The sequence below is a fragment of the Bradysia coprophila genome, chromosome X, assembly GCF_014529535.1.
Source record: "Bradysia coprophila strain Holo2 chromosome X, BU_Bcop_v1, whole genome shotgun sequence".
Classification (NCBI taxonomy): domain Eukaryota; kingdom Metazoa; phylum Arthropoda; class Insecta; order Diptera; family Sciaridae; genus Bradysia; species Bradysia coprophila.
Window position 1 is genome coordinate 5,058,007 of NC_050737.1, and position 19,124 is coordinate 5,077,130.

Consider the following 19,124-nt stretch of genomic DNA (forward strand, 5'->3'; position numbering starts at 1 on the left):
GAAACGATCTGATTCTACGGGATTGCACAAGGTAAGCTTGTAGATTTGAAAAATCAAAGAAAATTTTGGAAAATGTTTTTTCAAAATTAGTCAGGTCCTGACTACAGTCTTCGACATTTCAAATGTCTCACTGTCAAATTTTTCTGAGAATTTCATTGTGTCATTGCGAATTCACAATGACATTCTTTGAAAAAAATGACAGTGAGACATTTGAAATGTCGAGGACTGTAAGACGACAAAATTCAAATTCGTTGAAAAATCTTTTTTTTTTCGTACAAATTCAGGCTACAATTTATCGTTGTGTCGATTCGTCTTAATGTAATGGATTTTTTTCAGTCTTCCACTCATTTGTCTAATGACTGTGGCCAGAGACTGCTACTACTCATAGGTTATCTACAATGATCAGACGATCGATGTGTTATACTTATTGTCTTAAGCAGCAAAATGTTTGCTAAACGAAGGATGTGGATCCTTTTAACAAAAGAAATAGCAGAAGTCATAGTGAAGCAAAGGCAAATAAACTTAGGTATTGTTTGGTCGGTCAAAGTTAAATTGAAACTTACCACAGCGACGAAAATGTCTAACTTTTATTTCTTAGAGTGTGAAAAAAAGCCATGTTCACCATTTCCCGAATTGTTGTATCAGTAATGAAAAAATGTGTTGAGTTACCACGGTATATGAGGCACTTGAACGTGTCTCCTTTAATGTATGGAAAGGCAACCTACTCCAGTTGGAACTTAAGGCAATCCAAAATTTCATACTTAACATTTTCATTATGTATTTTCAAAATTTTCAGCTCTCAGATTCTTTTTTTACGTTGTTTATCAGTGGCGACAGGTAATATGGTTTGTCAGTTTAGTGTTTTCGATTACGTGACTAGCAATATATCTAAAGCTTTGAAGATTAATAATTTTATTTTCCAATTGTTATCCATACAGTGGTCAAACTCTAATCAATTTCCACGTCATTTACTTTGTACTTCTGCAAATTTTATGCGTTAGCCAATATAAATTAAAAAATATTACGACGATTCTGCGTCACCACAATATATTTTAAACTCGAAGTAATGTCTGTATCGTGACATCCATAACGTGATCCTACTTTACGTGAATAAAATGAGTGGAATTGAATTTTGTCGCAGTCAGTGCCTTACGAAAGAGTAAAATAGACTGGACATAAACGCTTGATTTGACTCGGGACCTGAATTATTATAATATACTTTATATATTAAGAATAAAATTAATTGAATTTATGTCAGGGTGGAGTGTTCATTTGAGTTCATCGTCCGACGGTGTATTAGGTCATTTATTTGTCGTTTCAAAAATTAACCGCTGCTGCCTGGTTTATTTTACTCTGCCATGATTTTGTGCATCTAACTGAACTGACTACCTGAGCAGAACTTTTGACCTTTACGAATCCGTTAACGTCTTTAAAGACGCTACAGCTGTTTACTCTCTAGATACTAAAAGAAGTTCGATCGGTCGAAGTGTTAAACACTAAATCGTAGAAAATTTAAACTGATGTCAAAGTGGAACCATCTATGCCGTTATTTGAATACACAATTCGTTAAGAAAGGTCGGTTGTGCCGGACAGGTCAAACTTTTGAATTCTCAGCATATCAAGCTTTTCAATTAGAATCTTACTTCAAATTTCATTCGTCATTCGGGAGCAATTCATTTTTTTTGCGATCTGTACCTGTGACGTCAGTGTCCTCCGAGCGTCAAAGAATATAGTCACAGAAATCGATATTTGAGCCACCGAGACAATTTCAACACCAGTTTGACCGTAAAACTTTGACGGGATATTTAAGCACTCAAAGCAGTGTTGTTATGGAATTTGTGCCACCGAGAATTGAAATACGACGGATTTCAATATCGATAACTAGATTGAAATGTCTAAAATTACAACACCCGTTTTCATGGCTTATTACAACACTCAAACCAGGGTTGAAATGAAATTCGTATGAGTTATTACAGCATTCGTTTTAAAAAATGCAAAGCAACGTGATCGATCAAATTCGAAGAGTGATTGTTTACAATGAAAATTCTGAATTTTTGTGCATTTGTCTATTTCAATTCTCGGTTGGCACAAAGCATGATGTGTTACACGTATTGTAATGAGATTTTTTCAGCACACGACCCAATTTTCCTTACTCGCTCCGCTCGTAAGGAAAACTTGGGTCTAGTGCTGAAAAAATCAACATTACAATACTTGTAACACAACATACTATTGTAAAGCAATGTGATCGATCGAATTTGAAGAGTGATTGTATACAATGAAAATTATGATTTTTTGGACATTTGTCTATTTCAATTCTCGGTTGGCTCACTCCGCTCGTAAGGAAAACTTGGGTCTAGTGCTGAAAAAATCAACATTACAATACTTGTAACACAACATACTATTACCTTACAAGGAGTGGATAGTTAAAAAATCGAGTTTTCGCGTCAAGTAACATTTTTTACAAGCTAAGCGCACCACAAAATGCTTCATTTATTTATGATAAGAACGGCGATCGGTGCAGAAGCATATAAAAAGGCGTTTCACATCGAGGCTTCAAAGTGTGGCCTAGAAAGGGGGCTGCGCTTAAAGAAAACAGACACGCTGATATTTTAAATAATAATTTTTATTTCTTTGACTAGAGACATCTCTGGTAGAAGTTTATTTCGTTACACTTTGTTTTATTTTTTTATATTTATTTTTACAAATGCTTTTTTCTTTAAATTGTTACATACATATTTGATTTTTGTCTACTAGAAAATTGATGTTTTTACAATTTATTTTTTTTATAATTTTTTTATTTATAAATTTATTTTTTAAATGATTTCGCGTATAGTTTATATTGGCTTGATTGACGGTAGATGTGAATTATTTTCTTTTTGGTTTTGTCTTTGAAAAAATATTTTCATTTTTTATAAACAATTTTAATTTTTAATTTTTTCATAAATTGAAAACATTTGTTTGGGGGAGGGGGCAATTTTATTTAAAGATTTTGGTTGATGGAGGCGATTGATTAATTTAATTTTTTTTATGATTTTTTTGTTTTTGTTTTCTTATATTCAAATGTTACAATGATGAATAAGTACACATTATAAAAAAAGGTCTGTTTCTATTTTCTATCTTTTTTTTGTTAGATTTTTATTTTTATTAATATTTGTTTTAACGAAAAGTAAAATGCTCACATCACATTTTTTACAATGTTTAATTTTATTATTATTTTTTTCTTTCTTCTCTTTTTTAAACTAATGACCTAAATACTAAATTTCAATTAAGTTTTTCTTCTTTTATATAAATTTTACTTGGATTTATTAGTCATTGAAAGAATTAATTACTTACAATTATTTCTTTATAATTTAAATTTTGTCTTTTACATATTTTTTTTGTATTTATTTTGCTTTCTTTTTTATGATATATCAAATAGAAAGATTCACGTTAAAATTATTTACATTTCTTGAATAAATTACGAACAAGATTTTTGGTAAATTGCATCGTAATGCACTTATACAAAAGAATACGACTCGAATTTTAAAGAATATGGAAATAATGATATTTATCTGTAACAGAATGTCCTGCCAGGAAATGAGCGGGATGAATGGGAAGATTTGATATTTTCTCAAAATCATCTAACAGTGCCTTTAACAGAGCGTCATAAAAGATTTGAAATCAATCTTTTGAAAGTAGGTAAAATGAAGTAATAGATCCAATAGTAAAACTGTTGATATGTTTGCCATCGGTGATAGGTTAACTCAATCTCCTTACAGAGACGTATAGCAAATAGATCGAGTTTATCGAATTTAGTATAATTTGTACTCAACCGAACCGGGCCCGGCTGGCTATTCTGGGATTCTCAATTTCTGTATGAAAATTGAAATTTTGCATGTATCGCCCCGTGTCTTTTAATAGCAAATCCGACCCTGAAGCGAACTAGATTTCCATTGCAAATTATCGGTGACTGAAGTAATAAACATATTCCTGGGATAACCTCTGGACATGTCAACTTGTCCAATGTAGTACACCAATGCTGAAACGAACAGCCGAACATGCGGTTGACACCAAATCTTACTCGAAATTTGATTTGTTCCAAGTATAACAGGGGATAAGGAAAAATCATGGAATCAGTTCTAATGTTGAAGAGATGTTTCATTATTCAATCACAACATACCATGTCTAAGGCATGGTATTTAGAAATGTGAGCCTATTTTAAAGTTAAATTCTTAAAAATCCAAAAAAATCATAATTTAAAGAATTTTTTGGTATTTTTAAGTATTTAATTCCAAGTCAGCCTATGTGCTATACTAATCCACCCAGACACAAGAAAGGATAAAATAGAAGTTAAACAAAAAAAAAACACTCAGAATCTGGCAGATCATTTCTGTAAATAAATCGCTCGTTTATTTCGGTAAAGTTTCATAATTTAAAAATACCAAATTCAATTGTCGAACACAAAATGTTAAAATTCTAACTCAATTGTGAAATGCATTTTGATCAAAGATTACCGCTCAATTAAAGTAGAGTTGTTTTTTAATGGACAATAAATGAATTTCTGAAATCTCATATCCACAGATAATGGAAATAAAAATACTCGAAATGGGGATTTTTATTGCCAACCTCTCTTTCGCTACTGGTTATTATTATCAATCAATCAATTTTACTGATTATTAAAAAATTTTGTTCGAAAATTCATGGAGCACAAAAATATGGCCAAATTATTATATTTTTTTGGTTCGAACCAGTGTGGCATACGTGCCGTGTAGTTCATGTGTTATCTACCAACACAATGGCGAATTTCTTGTTTACTGATATTGGTAAAGTTATCTAGAATTCGAAATATAAAAAAACGACTTAACCGATTCGCCTTTTACACGTAAACTGTCTTGCATTAAAATTGGGAAAATTTGCTGTACATTCTGCAAACAAGGTTCTTGCTGCTATGTCATCTGTTATCGATATTGAGGAACAAAATTAAGACGTGAACTAGATTGAACTCGTTCTTTAAAAAAAGATTTGGTGCAGTGATTTCTTTCAGGTATGGGCGAGACACTAGATATTGTATAACGACTGACCGAACTTCTGGATCCCAGACTGTTGTTTCCCAATGAACGGCTTTAAATACCAATTTCTCTCGATATTGATTACGGTGAAGCTTTAACCAAAAATTGAGCGACATAAAGGCCTAAAAGTTCTTGGAAATTTTTTTACTTTCAACTGCCTGAACCATATTTTTCACTCATATTGTTTGACTAATAATAACCAATAGTTTTACTGACTTATTCCAAAATATGAAAATCGAAATCGAATAAAAGATAAAATTACTTCACTTAGAAACAGTCTTAAATACGAAGAAAATTACAGTAATGTTTCGGATAACAACTTTCTGAACGTTAAATTGGCTAATGTGAAAGCCGAGATAATATTCAGCATCAGAATTCTATAAAATTCGTAGATTGAGCCATAAAAAGTGTATTTAATCTGTCGCTACTCGACAATTTTATGCTGATCCTGCGAATTTTATAGGCGCCAAAGCCTTAAAAACTGTAGATTTGATTGAAGCCAATTTAACATTAAGGAAGTTAATTACTTGATGCACGATTTAAACGGGTCTACTCTTTGAAATGCAATGCAAAATTTAAATTTCGATTTATATTTTTGGTTGTGTTGTTTATTAGAAACTGGAAAAATATTTAAACTCTGCAAATATGATTTACACCTCTGATTTTCTTTTATATTACACAAACCTCTACAAACATATTATCTACTACTCGGGGGGTACTTACATAGAAAATTTAGCAATTTTGTTTTTTTTTACTTCAAATTCTCCTTTCTTCTTCTTCTTCTTCTTTTTATTTTGTTTTTGAAATTAATCACGAATATCGTCAACTTCATCATTATCATCACTTCCGGGTCCATTAAAGCCATCATCCTCATGATTCATTTTGATTTGATTCATTTGCTGAAGTTGATTGTTTAACAGTACACCGAGGGCGTTTTCTCACACCGAATCGACGCCGGCATATTGACAGGCGGACAAACCAGCCGAATTGGAACGGGACACTGGTGATGGTGCCGAATATGGACTGGCAAAACCGGATGAATGTTGTTTCGCCTTTAGCCTAAGAGTTGCAATACTTGATGTCATTGCTGTGCATGGTACATCCGATGCTCGATGATGATACATACTATACGGGTTTGTTGGTGTGGTGTATGGGCATGGCGGAGCCGCAACTCCTGGCCCACCGCCCGACAATGATGAGCCCATACCGCCCGGTAGCATACTGCCCGAGTTCATACTTACGGTAACCGACGAACCAGTCGAGTTAAAGCAATTTACCGAATTCTGGTGGTGATTGGTGGATACAACGGAACCGAGTGGATTCACTGGCCACGGGAATGATTTTGTTCCTAGCGGCGATGGAACTTTGGTCGTCCAATTATTGTATGGGGAATACGATGAGTATAACGAATCGGTATCGGCAAACGGTTGCATGAATTGGGTGCCAAAGCCATTCTTGAAATCAGCTGCAGCAACTGCCGCTGCATTCATTGCGTTGCGTTCTCGTTTCCGCCACTTGGCTCGGCGGTTTTTGAACCAAACCTGTAATGAACAAAATAAGGAAAATTTAGATGAGAAATTTCATCTTTAACAAAGTAAAAAGCAAGAGATTTCACGTTTGGCATATGTTATCGACAGCGTCAATTCATCAAAATTCAGGTCGGTTTCTCTTTTATAATCAAAATGCATGATAAAAGATAAACCCAATGAAGTACCAGATTTTGTATCAAAAATTGAAGTAACATATTTATTGGTAGCTTGAGTGGATTAGTTAAACGTTCCATTCAAAGTGTTAATGGTCTGTTTATCAACTGTCTCCCTAGATAAAATATCGAAAATTTCTTAAATGCTCAAACGCTCAAGCAATTCAAAGATTCGTATAATCGGTCCAATGCTTACTTAATCTACAAAATATTGTAATCTATATCAAATTTTCCTATGTACAAATCACCGTCGTTCATGCACCTGTATACCTATCCGACAAAAAGTAGCAGCATTTACAGAATGATATTGAATTTAGCACGCCAATATAGACTTTGCAACGGAAATCGATTTGCCAGAGCCATCAAAATGGTTTTTTAATTGAAAATCAGTGGTCATTTCAAATTAATGTTTGTAAAAGGTGAACTGAAACATCGATGCGGATGCAGCAACGTATTCATTTGGTTGAACATATCACTCGAAATTACCATCTACATATTAGACAAAATGGAAAAAAAAATCAATTTCAAATTTGTAGACCGTTGACTACAAACGCTAAGCGTATTGACACTTTCAATGTTTGCACTTTTTTCCCCGGTTTTGTTACAATTTTTTTTTGTTGGGTAACATTCACTGTATCGATATGGATAATTCGAATTCTGTGATTTATATGGGAATGAGGTGGGTGAAACATTGCACGATGTGTGTGTGTGTACATCAGAAATGAGTTATTTTTCCGGTTAGTTCAATTTCAACGGATAATAAACTGTTCGCGTTACAGAAAAGTAAATTCTGATTAAAATTAACAATATAAAACGGATAATGTCGGGTCATACATTTTAATCTACACTTTTCACTAAACCCACATTATTGTTTTCTACCCCCTATATTTTGTCGCAATATAGCATTACACATATATATATATCTCGACCGACCATAGAGGAGACAAAGCATCAGGAAGAAACGGAATAAAAAAGAGCACACAAACAAATTACAAACACTTTAATGACTCACATAAATTCTTATGGTATACCGAAATCACCCCTTTGAAAAGTCAATCTGCGTAAGGACTAATATAATCATTACAGAATCATTCGGCTGTAAAAGAACAGTAGGATATGTTTTGGCACCCTTTTTTATGAGTTTTTTTTTGCCTCTGCTTTCATTCGTCCCCCTTTCCCCGGTATCCGTACTACATAAATTCGATCAAAATGTTTAGAAAATCGTTGAATAAAATTGGATGACATTGGTTTATGATGCAAACAGTTTATGTTGTTCCATTGTGTCCGATTTCAATGTTAGTTTTTACGAGAAGTGTTATTATGTATTGATTGTATTGAAAGGAAAAGAAAAATTATAGTTTTAGGGAAGTTGGGTGAGTTATTTCCCGACATAATCGTAAATGAAGTGACAAGTTTTGTCAACACCGCTGACTCGACAAATTGAGGCAAATATTATACCAAGACGGAAAATGTCGTCGGCGGTTTGAATGACATTTTAATCCCTGGCGGTCTTGTGACTTAAAGGCGCTTTACGTTTATTGTCTATAAACACTGTCTCAAAAAGGAAATCTGAGTGGTTTAATTTCATTATTTTTGAGTGGTAAATTAGTAATTTAATAGAAAAATGGGCCTGCCTTTCAGTTGTTACAGAACAGAAACGAACGTTACAAGACAATATGCACTAGTTTAAGGTCAATATTTTTATTATTAGCATGTTCTGCCTGAGGGCTTAAAAAATTTCCGATTTCTTATGTCGTCAGTCTGTTCGTCGAAGGAACAACATCATTTAGATAATCTACTGTTCTCGACAGGAACAGCAAAAATAAGCCATGAATGTTAATGGTAGTAGTATATATGTTAAAACTATTAAAGTAATAGATTTTGCATCAAATACTAAACTTTCAACAAAAGAAGAAGTAACAGATTTAATCGGTGATGCGCTTGCCGTTTCTAAAAGTTTTTTTTTTAATCAAACTCGTTTTCTTTTGAAAATGTATTTTGAATTGTTGAGAGCGAAAGTTCCGCCACAACATGCTGTTCACCAAGGGCGGTGCAGTAATACTTATATACAAATGAATCTGTGGAACGATGAAGTCTTCAGTTTGGGAGCGCTCAGTTACTTCAAAAGTCGTAGTTTATGTGAATCACTTTCTTCTAATGCGCTATTGACAGCGATTACAAAAAAAAGAAAAATTTGTAACAATTTGGTTAAAATATTTAAATGAAAAACAAGAAACGACAACTATTTTGGATGTTTGACGCCAATCAAAAACTTTAAACATTTTGAGAAATAATAAGTTAAGGAAGTTGTAATGGCAATATATTTGATCCACCAAGAACCAAGACAGTTAAATTCTCAAATGATTGAAATTAATTTCAAAGAACAATTTATTTTCTACATAAGAGACTTCACATTGTAAATAACCATTTATAAAAGGCAAACGTATCACCACAGAACGCTTAAATCTGCTACTTCTTTTGTTTGTAACACATAATGTTTTATGTCAAATGTTTACTTCTTTCGTTCAACCATTACTTCTCTCTATATAATAGAACACCAACAAGAGCTAATTGCTTAGTTTTATCATTGCTTTCGACAACAGATCACTAGCGTTGGTAAAAGGATCATGATCACAAACACGATACCTCTGTCGAGCAAATTAAAAAAATATTACATCGAATCAAAAAAAAGAAAAAGAAAAGAAATTTCACATCAATTTCGAACATAATAAACTCTATCTCTCTCCACTCCACCACGTGTGTACGCTTTTACCATATTTACATTAAAATCACATTCCCTTCATATATCATTTCGAACATGAATTGAATACAATTTCTTGTATTGCATTCGATAAAGTTATATTTTTTCCAATTTTCTGTTCTTCTGTCAATATAAAAGTAAAACTCCTTGATACGTGTTTTGGATCGGAAAATGAGTTATCTGCTGTGAAGAAAAATGTTTAGTTGAAAGAAAGATGGAAAACGTCTAATAAAACCGTAGTAAATTACTGGAATAATAACTATGAATAGGAAGTGGTGTCGTGTATATAGATATAGAATGCATATTATCGCACGTAAGAAGGTATAGTTATTTGTTAACCAAGGGGACAAAATAGGAAATTTCGTCAAGAGCGAAAGTTCGCACAAGGTGCAATTTCTTCTTTCTCCCCGAGGTGAGCACAACGTTTTTCATGCTTGCGTTTTGCGAAAAAAATTTTCCACTTTGGAATCATTTTCTCATCCAACATGGCTGAATCCGCTATTTTAGGCGAGTAAATTATTATTTTCTGACCTAAAATGGCGCCCAACGACAACAATACGTCATTTTCAGAACGCTTCATAGTGGACAAAATAAGGATTTTCGCATCGCTAGCATGAAAAATATATTGTGAGTGATATCCGTATGGAAGATTGTTATTGGAAAAATGGCACAATATCGGAAAATGTAGACCGAAGGAAATGGAGTAATTGACGATCTAAGCTCTTATTATTATGTGATGGCATTAGTTGTAATATGAAAAATGTAATTTGCTGGCTCTGTGTACGTAATGTAGTTGTTGGGTTGTTGGCATAAAATCAAAATAATTCGATGCGTCTGCCGCAGAGACGTATTTTTCTCTACGACATTATGCCGTATAATACAGTGCCATTGCATCGCAAAACATGAACAAACAAAAAAAAAATCAGGCGAAACGCTAGTTCACCAATTTCACATTTTAATAAACAGAAAATCATAAACATAAATTTCAATCGTTTCGATATGCTGATTTAAGGACACGGGCATGCAATGTTACGGATTATAAACTTAATCCTCGATTTACACCAATTTCAATAATTACCTGCACGCGCATTCAATGTTACGCGTTGATTCCCATGTTTATGGCATGATGGGTGTTTGTTATTAGTTCAATACACAAAACGAGCGAACTAGTGGCATAGTTTTGTTGAATGAACATTTGTACACAAAAGATACACACGTCGATGGTGTAATGTTTATATAATTAAGCGAATCTAACATTTTTATGGGCATGGGACGTTGCTTTTTGCTGTTTCGTCTGGTGTACAATATGAATTTGTGGATCAAAATGCATTTCATTTAAGAAAAAGCGTTTATCAGTGTTCGTGGGAGTATCGCAGCTTGGACGGTAAGTTGAGATAAATAAGTCAATAAAATGAATGTGAGATGTGAATGCCGATTTTCAACAATTTTTGTGAAAAAGTTTAACTCAGGATGAGTGAGTACAGAAATGTGCTGTGATGTGAATTAATAGATCGGCCTTAGAGGGGAAGGGTACGCAACAGACGATAATCAGAAATAACTGCACTGCCCCAAGAAGACTGTCTTAAGAAATGAGTACCGCCATACCGCAAAAATGACTGAATCGCTATGACGGCCAAGGACTGCGCAATAGACAATACGAGAGATTCATTACCTTCGTTAAATTCGTGTGAAAGAAAACCCAAAACCCAACAATCTGGAGAATACGAATAAGGAATAAGAATTATACGAAGACTAGTCAAGACGATGATTGCAAATACGAAATCAGTTTTGGAGATGAAGAACGATGTTCACTAAATTTTTGCACCAATTTCCATTCGTCATTTGAGAAGCCTGCAATATTCTCACAGAAGATTATAATTTTAAGCCACCCATAAGACAGAAACAATTTAATATTCACAAATTTTCGAACCGTTCTCAGTCAGTTCCATTGTCATTGATTTCATCCGATCGCCCCCACAAATACGCCTACATAACCAACTTTATTTCAAACTTGACGACCACGAGATGATTATCAAATATTCCGATTCCAATTCAATATTTAAACGAAACGAAACTGATGTAGTGCATCTTGGAATGTATTTTATGTATCGTATCTATAGCCATCTTGTGCTCTGCTCTCCCACATCACACGTCCTCCAGTAAAAGTATAAGGAAAAAGGAAACCACCAATCTCACGGATACAATACTGTACAACATATAAAGTTATATAAATGTTTCCGTTTAGAAGCAACCATCCATTTAATTGTAAGGGGCAATGAAGATAAACGAGGGTTGCAATACGTTTCGACTTAAGCAAAAATAACATTGTATATGCTTATTTTGATGTCGAGGGATACATATAAACGGTACACATAAATGGGTATATATATCCGTAGATACATAATGTAACATCTAATGCAAAAGAAAATGTTTTTATATAAGAGGGGGGCTTGTGAAATTTCTTGAAATTTTCTCTTATAAGAAAAATGTCTGAAAAGAAAATTAGATTGCTTGGAATTACGAAAATATGACGCAGGGTTGGAATTTAGTTGTGAGAGAGACATTTTGAGACTGTAGAATGATAGCTTCACATATTTGGTATAAGTACATTATGTTTGTCATCGGTATAGTGAGCAGTTACAGACCGTAGTGAGTTGGTTGGTTGGTCTGGTTCCACATTTGTAATAACCATTATACTAACATAATCTCGAAATAATATGATCATGGTGCGACGTAAAAAACTATTCCAACGTTAGCAGTACATAGCCCTTTCTCGAAAAGTATATGGTGTCACGATTACGACTTCTTCGTAAGAAATTGTAATTTGTAAAATTTGATGCTCTACGGCTTTTCAACAAGATTTTTTTTCTGGCTTGAGTTCTTTGTCTCACCCATCCTTTGCTACCATCCGAAGGAGTAGAACGTATAGTTGTTAAAAAGCTCTAAAAAAGCTTTCGAATTAAAATTCAAAAATTGAAAATACTTGTGGGAACATCTGTAGACGCCATAATGAAATCTTTTCTCGAAACAGACCCTGATTGCCATTATAGAGTATCAACGGTTTGAATGAAGTGTTTTTCTCAGCAACTTAGTTATACCATGAATTTGTAATGAGGGTCAACCTTATCATAAGACTAAGGTAAACAGAAAAAAAATTCAAATCGGCACACGTGGCACTCTTTCGTTTGGATGCCTTTTCGTTGGAGGCAAACACGTCTTAGTATCAATTCTCCATAGAGTAAGGATAGTATTAATCATCGATTCCTCTCTACACCTAACGATTTCGGCGAGCACAAGTTCCCTTTCGATATCAACGAGTTATCGACCGAATAAACTACGCAGGCATTTAATGTAACAATTGTTATCGGAATTTTCTTCAATCTACCGTCAGATTTACGATCAAATGCTTAAATCAACATAGCGGCAGGTATTGCACGAACTAAATGGTCTCTCTATGCTTCTTTGGTTGCTATGCCCTGATCGTTTGCAGCAAGTTCAAATGTTTCATTGAGTATTTGCGCCAAAGATTTGCTAGTATTCTCTTCAATGTGACGGTTTGTTAGAGTAAGAAGTTTGATGCGGATGTAGTTCTATGGCCCAGCCCTCGGCGAATTTGGTACCATTTGATCGGTAATCATCCCTGCTAAACGATAACTAATTAAAATTGAAAAAATCTGGTACTCCCACTCCATTACGATAGTGAAAACTACGAAAAATTCCCGGTTTGGACTCAATCTTTTCGTGGAAAGAAAATCAATTTTTATTTAGAAACCAAACCAAAAAAAAATGTTTTCGAAATACGAAATGTGTAATTTTCGCCCATAGACACGTTACGTATATAACTACCATTATGTGTGTTGATAGCCGTGTACATTTACAAATCGTTTTATATAACACGAAAAATGTAAGACTCACCATTCGTACGAAACATACCATACAACATGTCTACACTCTACACCACTCACCACACATATCTCTTTTCATATCGCTACAAATGATCTCACTCGTGCGACTCAAGATTGTTGTAAAAGATATGAAGGATTTTGGTAACTACCTTTCGGATATAATACAGTTATATGCTCAAGGCTTGCGAAATCCATGGGCTCAAATATATGGGTAAAAGGAAGTGCAGTGACTTAAATGGAATTTATTTTAATGAAGTGGTCTATATTATTATGGAAGTTTAACCATATTTTAGTGTAAAAAGTAACGAGTGTATGTGTGTAAGCGTATATTCGTTTTTGCGAAGTCAGTGTGTGCTTTCCTTGAGAATGTGATTTTTATTATGATGAAGCGGCGAACATAATAAACGGTACAAAATGTTTTATGCTCTTAAACAGCGTCAGAATGGAGACATTAATTAAAATAAGAAAAATTTCACGACAGCAATTCGTTACATTTTTATTGCTTGAAAATTGAATTTTATGGGCAATGCATCAACAAATTGTTCATAATGAAGCGATTGTTCAAAATGTCTACGTCTTATTTATTCGTTGTGCGGTGGCGGTTTTCGTTCATTTAATACGGTTGACCTGCGTAACGTTACTTCAATTTCCCGAAAATAATAATAATAATAAATGAGATTTTAATTAAAAGTCAAATAGATTTATGGTCGGTTCGTGAGATTTTTATTAACTTCTTGATTGCAAATATGTATCATCTAGACGTTTGGTATACACATGCCCGGGCTAATACTCACATATATATTACGGCAAATAAAAACCATCAACATCATCATTCAAAATAATGAATGCGGAATACATAGAGTAAAATATGTGTTGCAATGGTCATAAATCAAAAAAAAACTTTCCATTCTGACAACATACAACCCACAAAAAAGGCACGTGCCAACATTAAATGGGTTTTTCTCCTCTGTTCTCGTTTTGTTGTTCTAATAAATGCTAGTTGTAGCTGGTTGAGGTTATTGTCATTTACACACTGTATGACGCTTTACTTTTATTGAATATTTGATCAACATTTTGCCCATTTTAATTTTTCAATTCAATGTACAAACCGGAGGAGTGCAACGACAATGGGCAGGAAATAGAGAGGATACATTAAATCAATGCTTGGTGTTTGTTGAATAAACAAACAAAAGTGGTCTTGATGAATGGTTATTCTTATAGCCGTGTATTTGGTGGTCCAACTATTGGTGTTCAAGGTGACACAAATTAAACATCGATTTCATTATGCCTTACAATGATCTTATATATTTCAAATCAAAGAGCAAATACCTATTTGTATAATGCGATTTATTTCACGAGACCGCAAATTGAATACGTGTAGAGGTTCACAAAGACAGTAAAACGTTTCTTACTGCTCTGAATCATGGGATCATGGCCAAATTGAGAGAGTTCGATAACTTGGAATATTGACAACAGAGTTTACATTTGTCAACGTTTTTATTTCGTTTATCTGATGTCTGAGATGGTGGAACATGTTATTCCGTCAGAAGGCTACAATGAATTCGATCCATCTACACAATCCCTAGTAGTCTTCCAGAAACTAGTCATCTGTTATCGACAACGGCAACAACAATAAAAGTGAGCTCTGGCTAGTGTTCTCCTACATAACAAGACATATAGTAAAATTAAAGAAGTAAAAGATTTTGTATCAAACAAAGAAGTAGCAGATTTAAGTGTAATGTGGCGATGCACTTGCCTTTTTTGAAAGGTTAATTAATGAGACTTCGGAACTTGTAAAAGTTAGAGACTTCTTTCGACGTCTTCACGATGCATGGCAAATCCTTTACAGAACTCAGGAATAAAAAAGGAAATTCGCATTGTTGTGTGTGAATGAACCTCGGATTTCGCCTCGAAACAACAAACCCTACTTGTTATAAGTCAGGCCCTATTTTGACAAGTCTAAGCAACATCTGAGAAATTTTAGCAAATTATATTATGGAAAATCAATTTTCTAAAAATATGTCTCGTTGATTCGTATTAAGATTCTGAAGAATGACTCAAATTGATTTCTATTATTTCAGTTGTTGTTGTACCCCTTGCAAACCAATCTCACACCTATTAGTTTGACTTTTCGAATACTAATCAACATAAGCATGGATTTGTATTTCAGAAATGTTGAATGGTTTACATATCGTTGGATTCCATTTCCAACGCAACCATCTAAATTCTAGCCAAGATTTGTCGCCAAATGTGTCAACTATAGCTGCTGCACTTTATTTTCCCATTTTCCTAAGTATTTTGATCCATCGTAACGTCATGTTAATTTTGAATTACTGATTAGACACAACGGTAAGTACGTGTACACCTATATACATATACACTGAGCATATGGTACAGATGACATTGTTAATAACACCTTATTATTACCTGACGCTTAGTTATTGCTTGTAATTAAGCCTAAAGCAAGCAGTTTATCAAAACATTTAAGACATAAACGCCAAAGTGAAATTACAATATTATTAATTAATGCACCAACGTAGGTACGTATATAGATATTACAAAATGTAAATATGAATTAGATGAGAGAGACATTGGTCTTATGCTATCACACCAGACATAACATTATATTTGGACGTTTAACATACATATATATCCCCCCATTATACTCATATATGCATCAGATACACCTTTTATGCATTTAGTTGTATGATTTACCTTTCGGTAAACTGTGAGGTCTGTAACAAGGAGTAAAACATTGTGTTGTTTAACACACATAGAAAATGCAATATTCAGTGAGATGTTCGCTTTCAAAAGGATTACGCTTTGTGCTGCTAACATTAATTTTCCAAATGGGGGTTATTCTTGTCAACGAAAATTTAATATTACAATCATACGCATGTGCATTTTCAGCCGTGTTCAAACATTAAATATGGCCACCTGAACTAAAGGGAAATTTTAAGTGAAATAATTTTTTTTTCTGTTCATTTCATTTTAATGAAAATCAACAATGCATCATTTATGGGTGCAGCATATATACGTTCGTGTTACGCTGGAATATTTCTTGCAACAACAACATTCTGCGAGTGGAAATCTGATGAAAATTTATAAAACAAAAATATTCACACTATCAGTTTCAAGCTTTAGCTTCCTAAAGGCAGCCAAATCAGATGATTAATTTATTGTTAAAAAACATCTTAAACAAAAATATTCACACTATCAGTTCAAGGTTTTTCCTGCATGGCAAAAGCATTATTTAAATTATCTCCGACCGAAATTTACATGTCGGTCTAATAATTTACATTACCACAATACGAACGTGTTTGAAAGTCGAAAACGACCAGACATTTTGGTGGATAAAGTAGGAATTGCCCATAATTCATTTCACTATTTTATTTACAATCGGGCAGTGCTGACCATAAATACGTCGAAAAGGGATTAAATGCAAAATGTATTAGGCGTATATGTTATGGCTCTACACATTTTGAACAATAATTTTTCTCTTTAGCTCGTATTTGGGAATGTGTTTTGCGATGTTTGTGAATATCTCATCTAGCTGGTTCCAGAGTGCACTTTCGTTGTTGTTGTTCTTGTTGCGAATTGATTTACTTTTTTTTTTTTGTTGGAGCTGGTTTAAATTGTGTAATATGTAGGTTTCTATAGCCGTTGCGCTATTTAAAAAAAAATGTTGCAAAGAATAATATATTGCAGAAAAACGTGTGTTCGATTCTTTATGTGTTTCATTGATCTTGCCATAAATCTACTTTATTGCTGCCGAAGGATACTTAAAGATCAATCTTTTCCAACGAATGATAAAGCTTCACTTTAGATGTTTTAGATGTGGAGAATGTTGGTTAGACATTAACATCTTAAAATCTATTACTTCTCTTGTCTGAAGTATAGTCTAGTGTTTAATCACGGGTGTGACACTTTTCATGCAATTCACATATATTTTATGTCGCAATGTCTGGAAGGAGTGTTTAATATAAAATCTATTACTTCAACAGTTGTCGCACTTACTTTCCTATAGGATAAGATTATACATAGTGAATTCATTACTTTTGACATTGTTATTGATAACAGATGAATTTCCAATTTATACGGTTTACATGTGCGTGCATTGTGCAAAGTCATGATATAACCACGAATTTTCTTTCTAGAAAATATAACTAAGCCATCACCAAGTCATCGAACCTATCCATTCATGGATCTCCCAGTGGACGCATCGAAAAGATCGATCATGACATTTTGGGACACGACAACATCAACTACAACATCAACTGTGAATTTTCGAACATTTGTAGAGGACCTCCCGTTCCTCCCGATGAAACATTGAACCTTTCCGCAGATTTTCTCGATAACCGCATCTGGGCATTGTTCAGCAGATGTGATTATGGTCCCTCCCTGTTTCTAGTGTGCATCGAACCTTTCCATAGGATTCTCAATGGCTGGATTCGGTTTTGGTCAAGTATTTTATGGAAAATTGAAATATGGATGAACCTTTAATCGAATCGAATCGAGTCGAATCAAGTCGAGTCAAGACCGAGTGAAGTAAACGGTTCGTGGAGGTGGCCTTTTTTTGTAGAAAATCGTAAATCGATTCTTTCTGTTTGTAGGCCCAAAACTAAGTTTTAGATATGAAGACAGAAGATCGTAAAATTAAGCGATCATTTCAAATTGCTAATAAAGAAAGTCAAATAACGGAACATCGTACAATGAAAAAACAACAACAACTTGATAAATAGCTAGTCATGGCATTACAAATCTATTTTTGTGTTAAAATGCATAGACAGATATCTATACGCATTCTAATGTCCACAAAACCGTTTATTTCATTATTGATTTAACCGGGGAAAAAATCGTTTAATTATGCCGTTGGCGCCAAATCACATAACCAAAATGTACGAAACCGACTGATTGATCGCATAATTACTCATCATAGTCTGACTGATAAAAAACCTATTACATAAATATGACTTCAATATCGAAGAATTTTTTTTTTTCTTTTTTTCAATTCAATGAGTTAGGTAGTTTGTGATATTTTTCAGAATTTGTTTAGCTCGAGTAAAATGATAAGAAAGAAGGATGGAAAATAAAATGATTTCCAATGGAAAGTGAGAGAATTTTATCTATGTCAAGACGACATTTTTCTTTTAAGTTCTAAATTAAAATGAATCTACACACAACGGATAAATTATGCTGATTAAACATTTGATCAGTGTACGCCAAATTAAAATAAAAAGCCAACCACCTAATGGATCATCATCAGTAGCCTGGTAGCTGTAACTCATTTATTTTATTTTCTAAATGAATTAAATTGTAAATTAAAACCATTATATCATGATGTTTATCGTAATTAACATTAAACACACAAAACACAATACACAAACGAGGTTGCATTAAAATAGATTAGTGTGCACAAAGGATCATTGCAATTTCAATGTTTGTTTTGCAGTTTATTACTGCGATGAAATTGGATTTATATGTTAAATAGATTTTGGGAAATTTTATGTGTGAGTGTATTATGCCACCCCGTGTGCATAGTGTACAGAGTGATACCCCATTTTTCCGGCAGTGATAGAAAAACGAAAATATTTCAATGAACGTGACGAAGTCGGATGATGAAATTTATATAAAATTCCAAATTTATTGATAGCGTTCTTCATTCGAGACGCGACGAATCTAAATTTAACTGAATTTACAAATCGATA

General features: G+C 33.7%; 1 protein-coding gene across 2 annotated transcripts in view; it reads right to left on the reverse strand.

Annotated features, from left to right (window-relative positions):
• Nucleotides 1-2,928: 2,928 nt before the first annotated feature.
• Nucleotides 2,929-19,124, reverse strand: part of LOC119084970 (pituitary homeobox homolog Ptx1) — a 47,152-nt gene continuing 30,956 nt past the window's right edge. Inside the window, exons 5-6 of one of the 2 annotated variants that reach the window (XM_037195130.1) lie at nucleotides 6,175-6,589; nucleotides 5,978-6,107 (exon numbers count right to left, since the gene is read on the reverse strand). In XM_037195130.1, coding sequence (XP_037051025.1) covers nucleotides 6,103-6,107; nucleotides 6,175-6,589 — 420 coding nt within the window. In that variant the 3' untranslated portion in view covers nucleotides 5,978-6,102. Of the gene's footprint in view, nucleotides 6,590-19,124 lie in introns of both variants that reach the window. The other variant, XM_037195124.1, reaches the window with a different exon arrangement.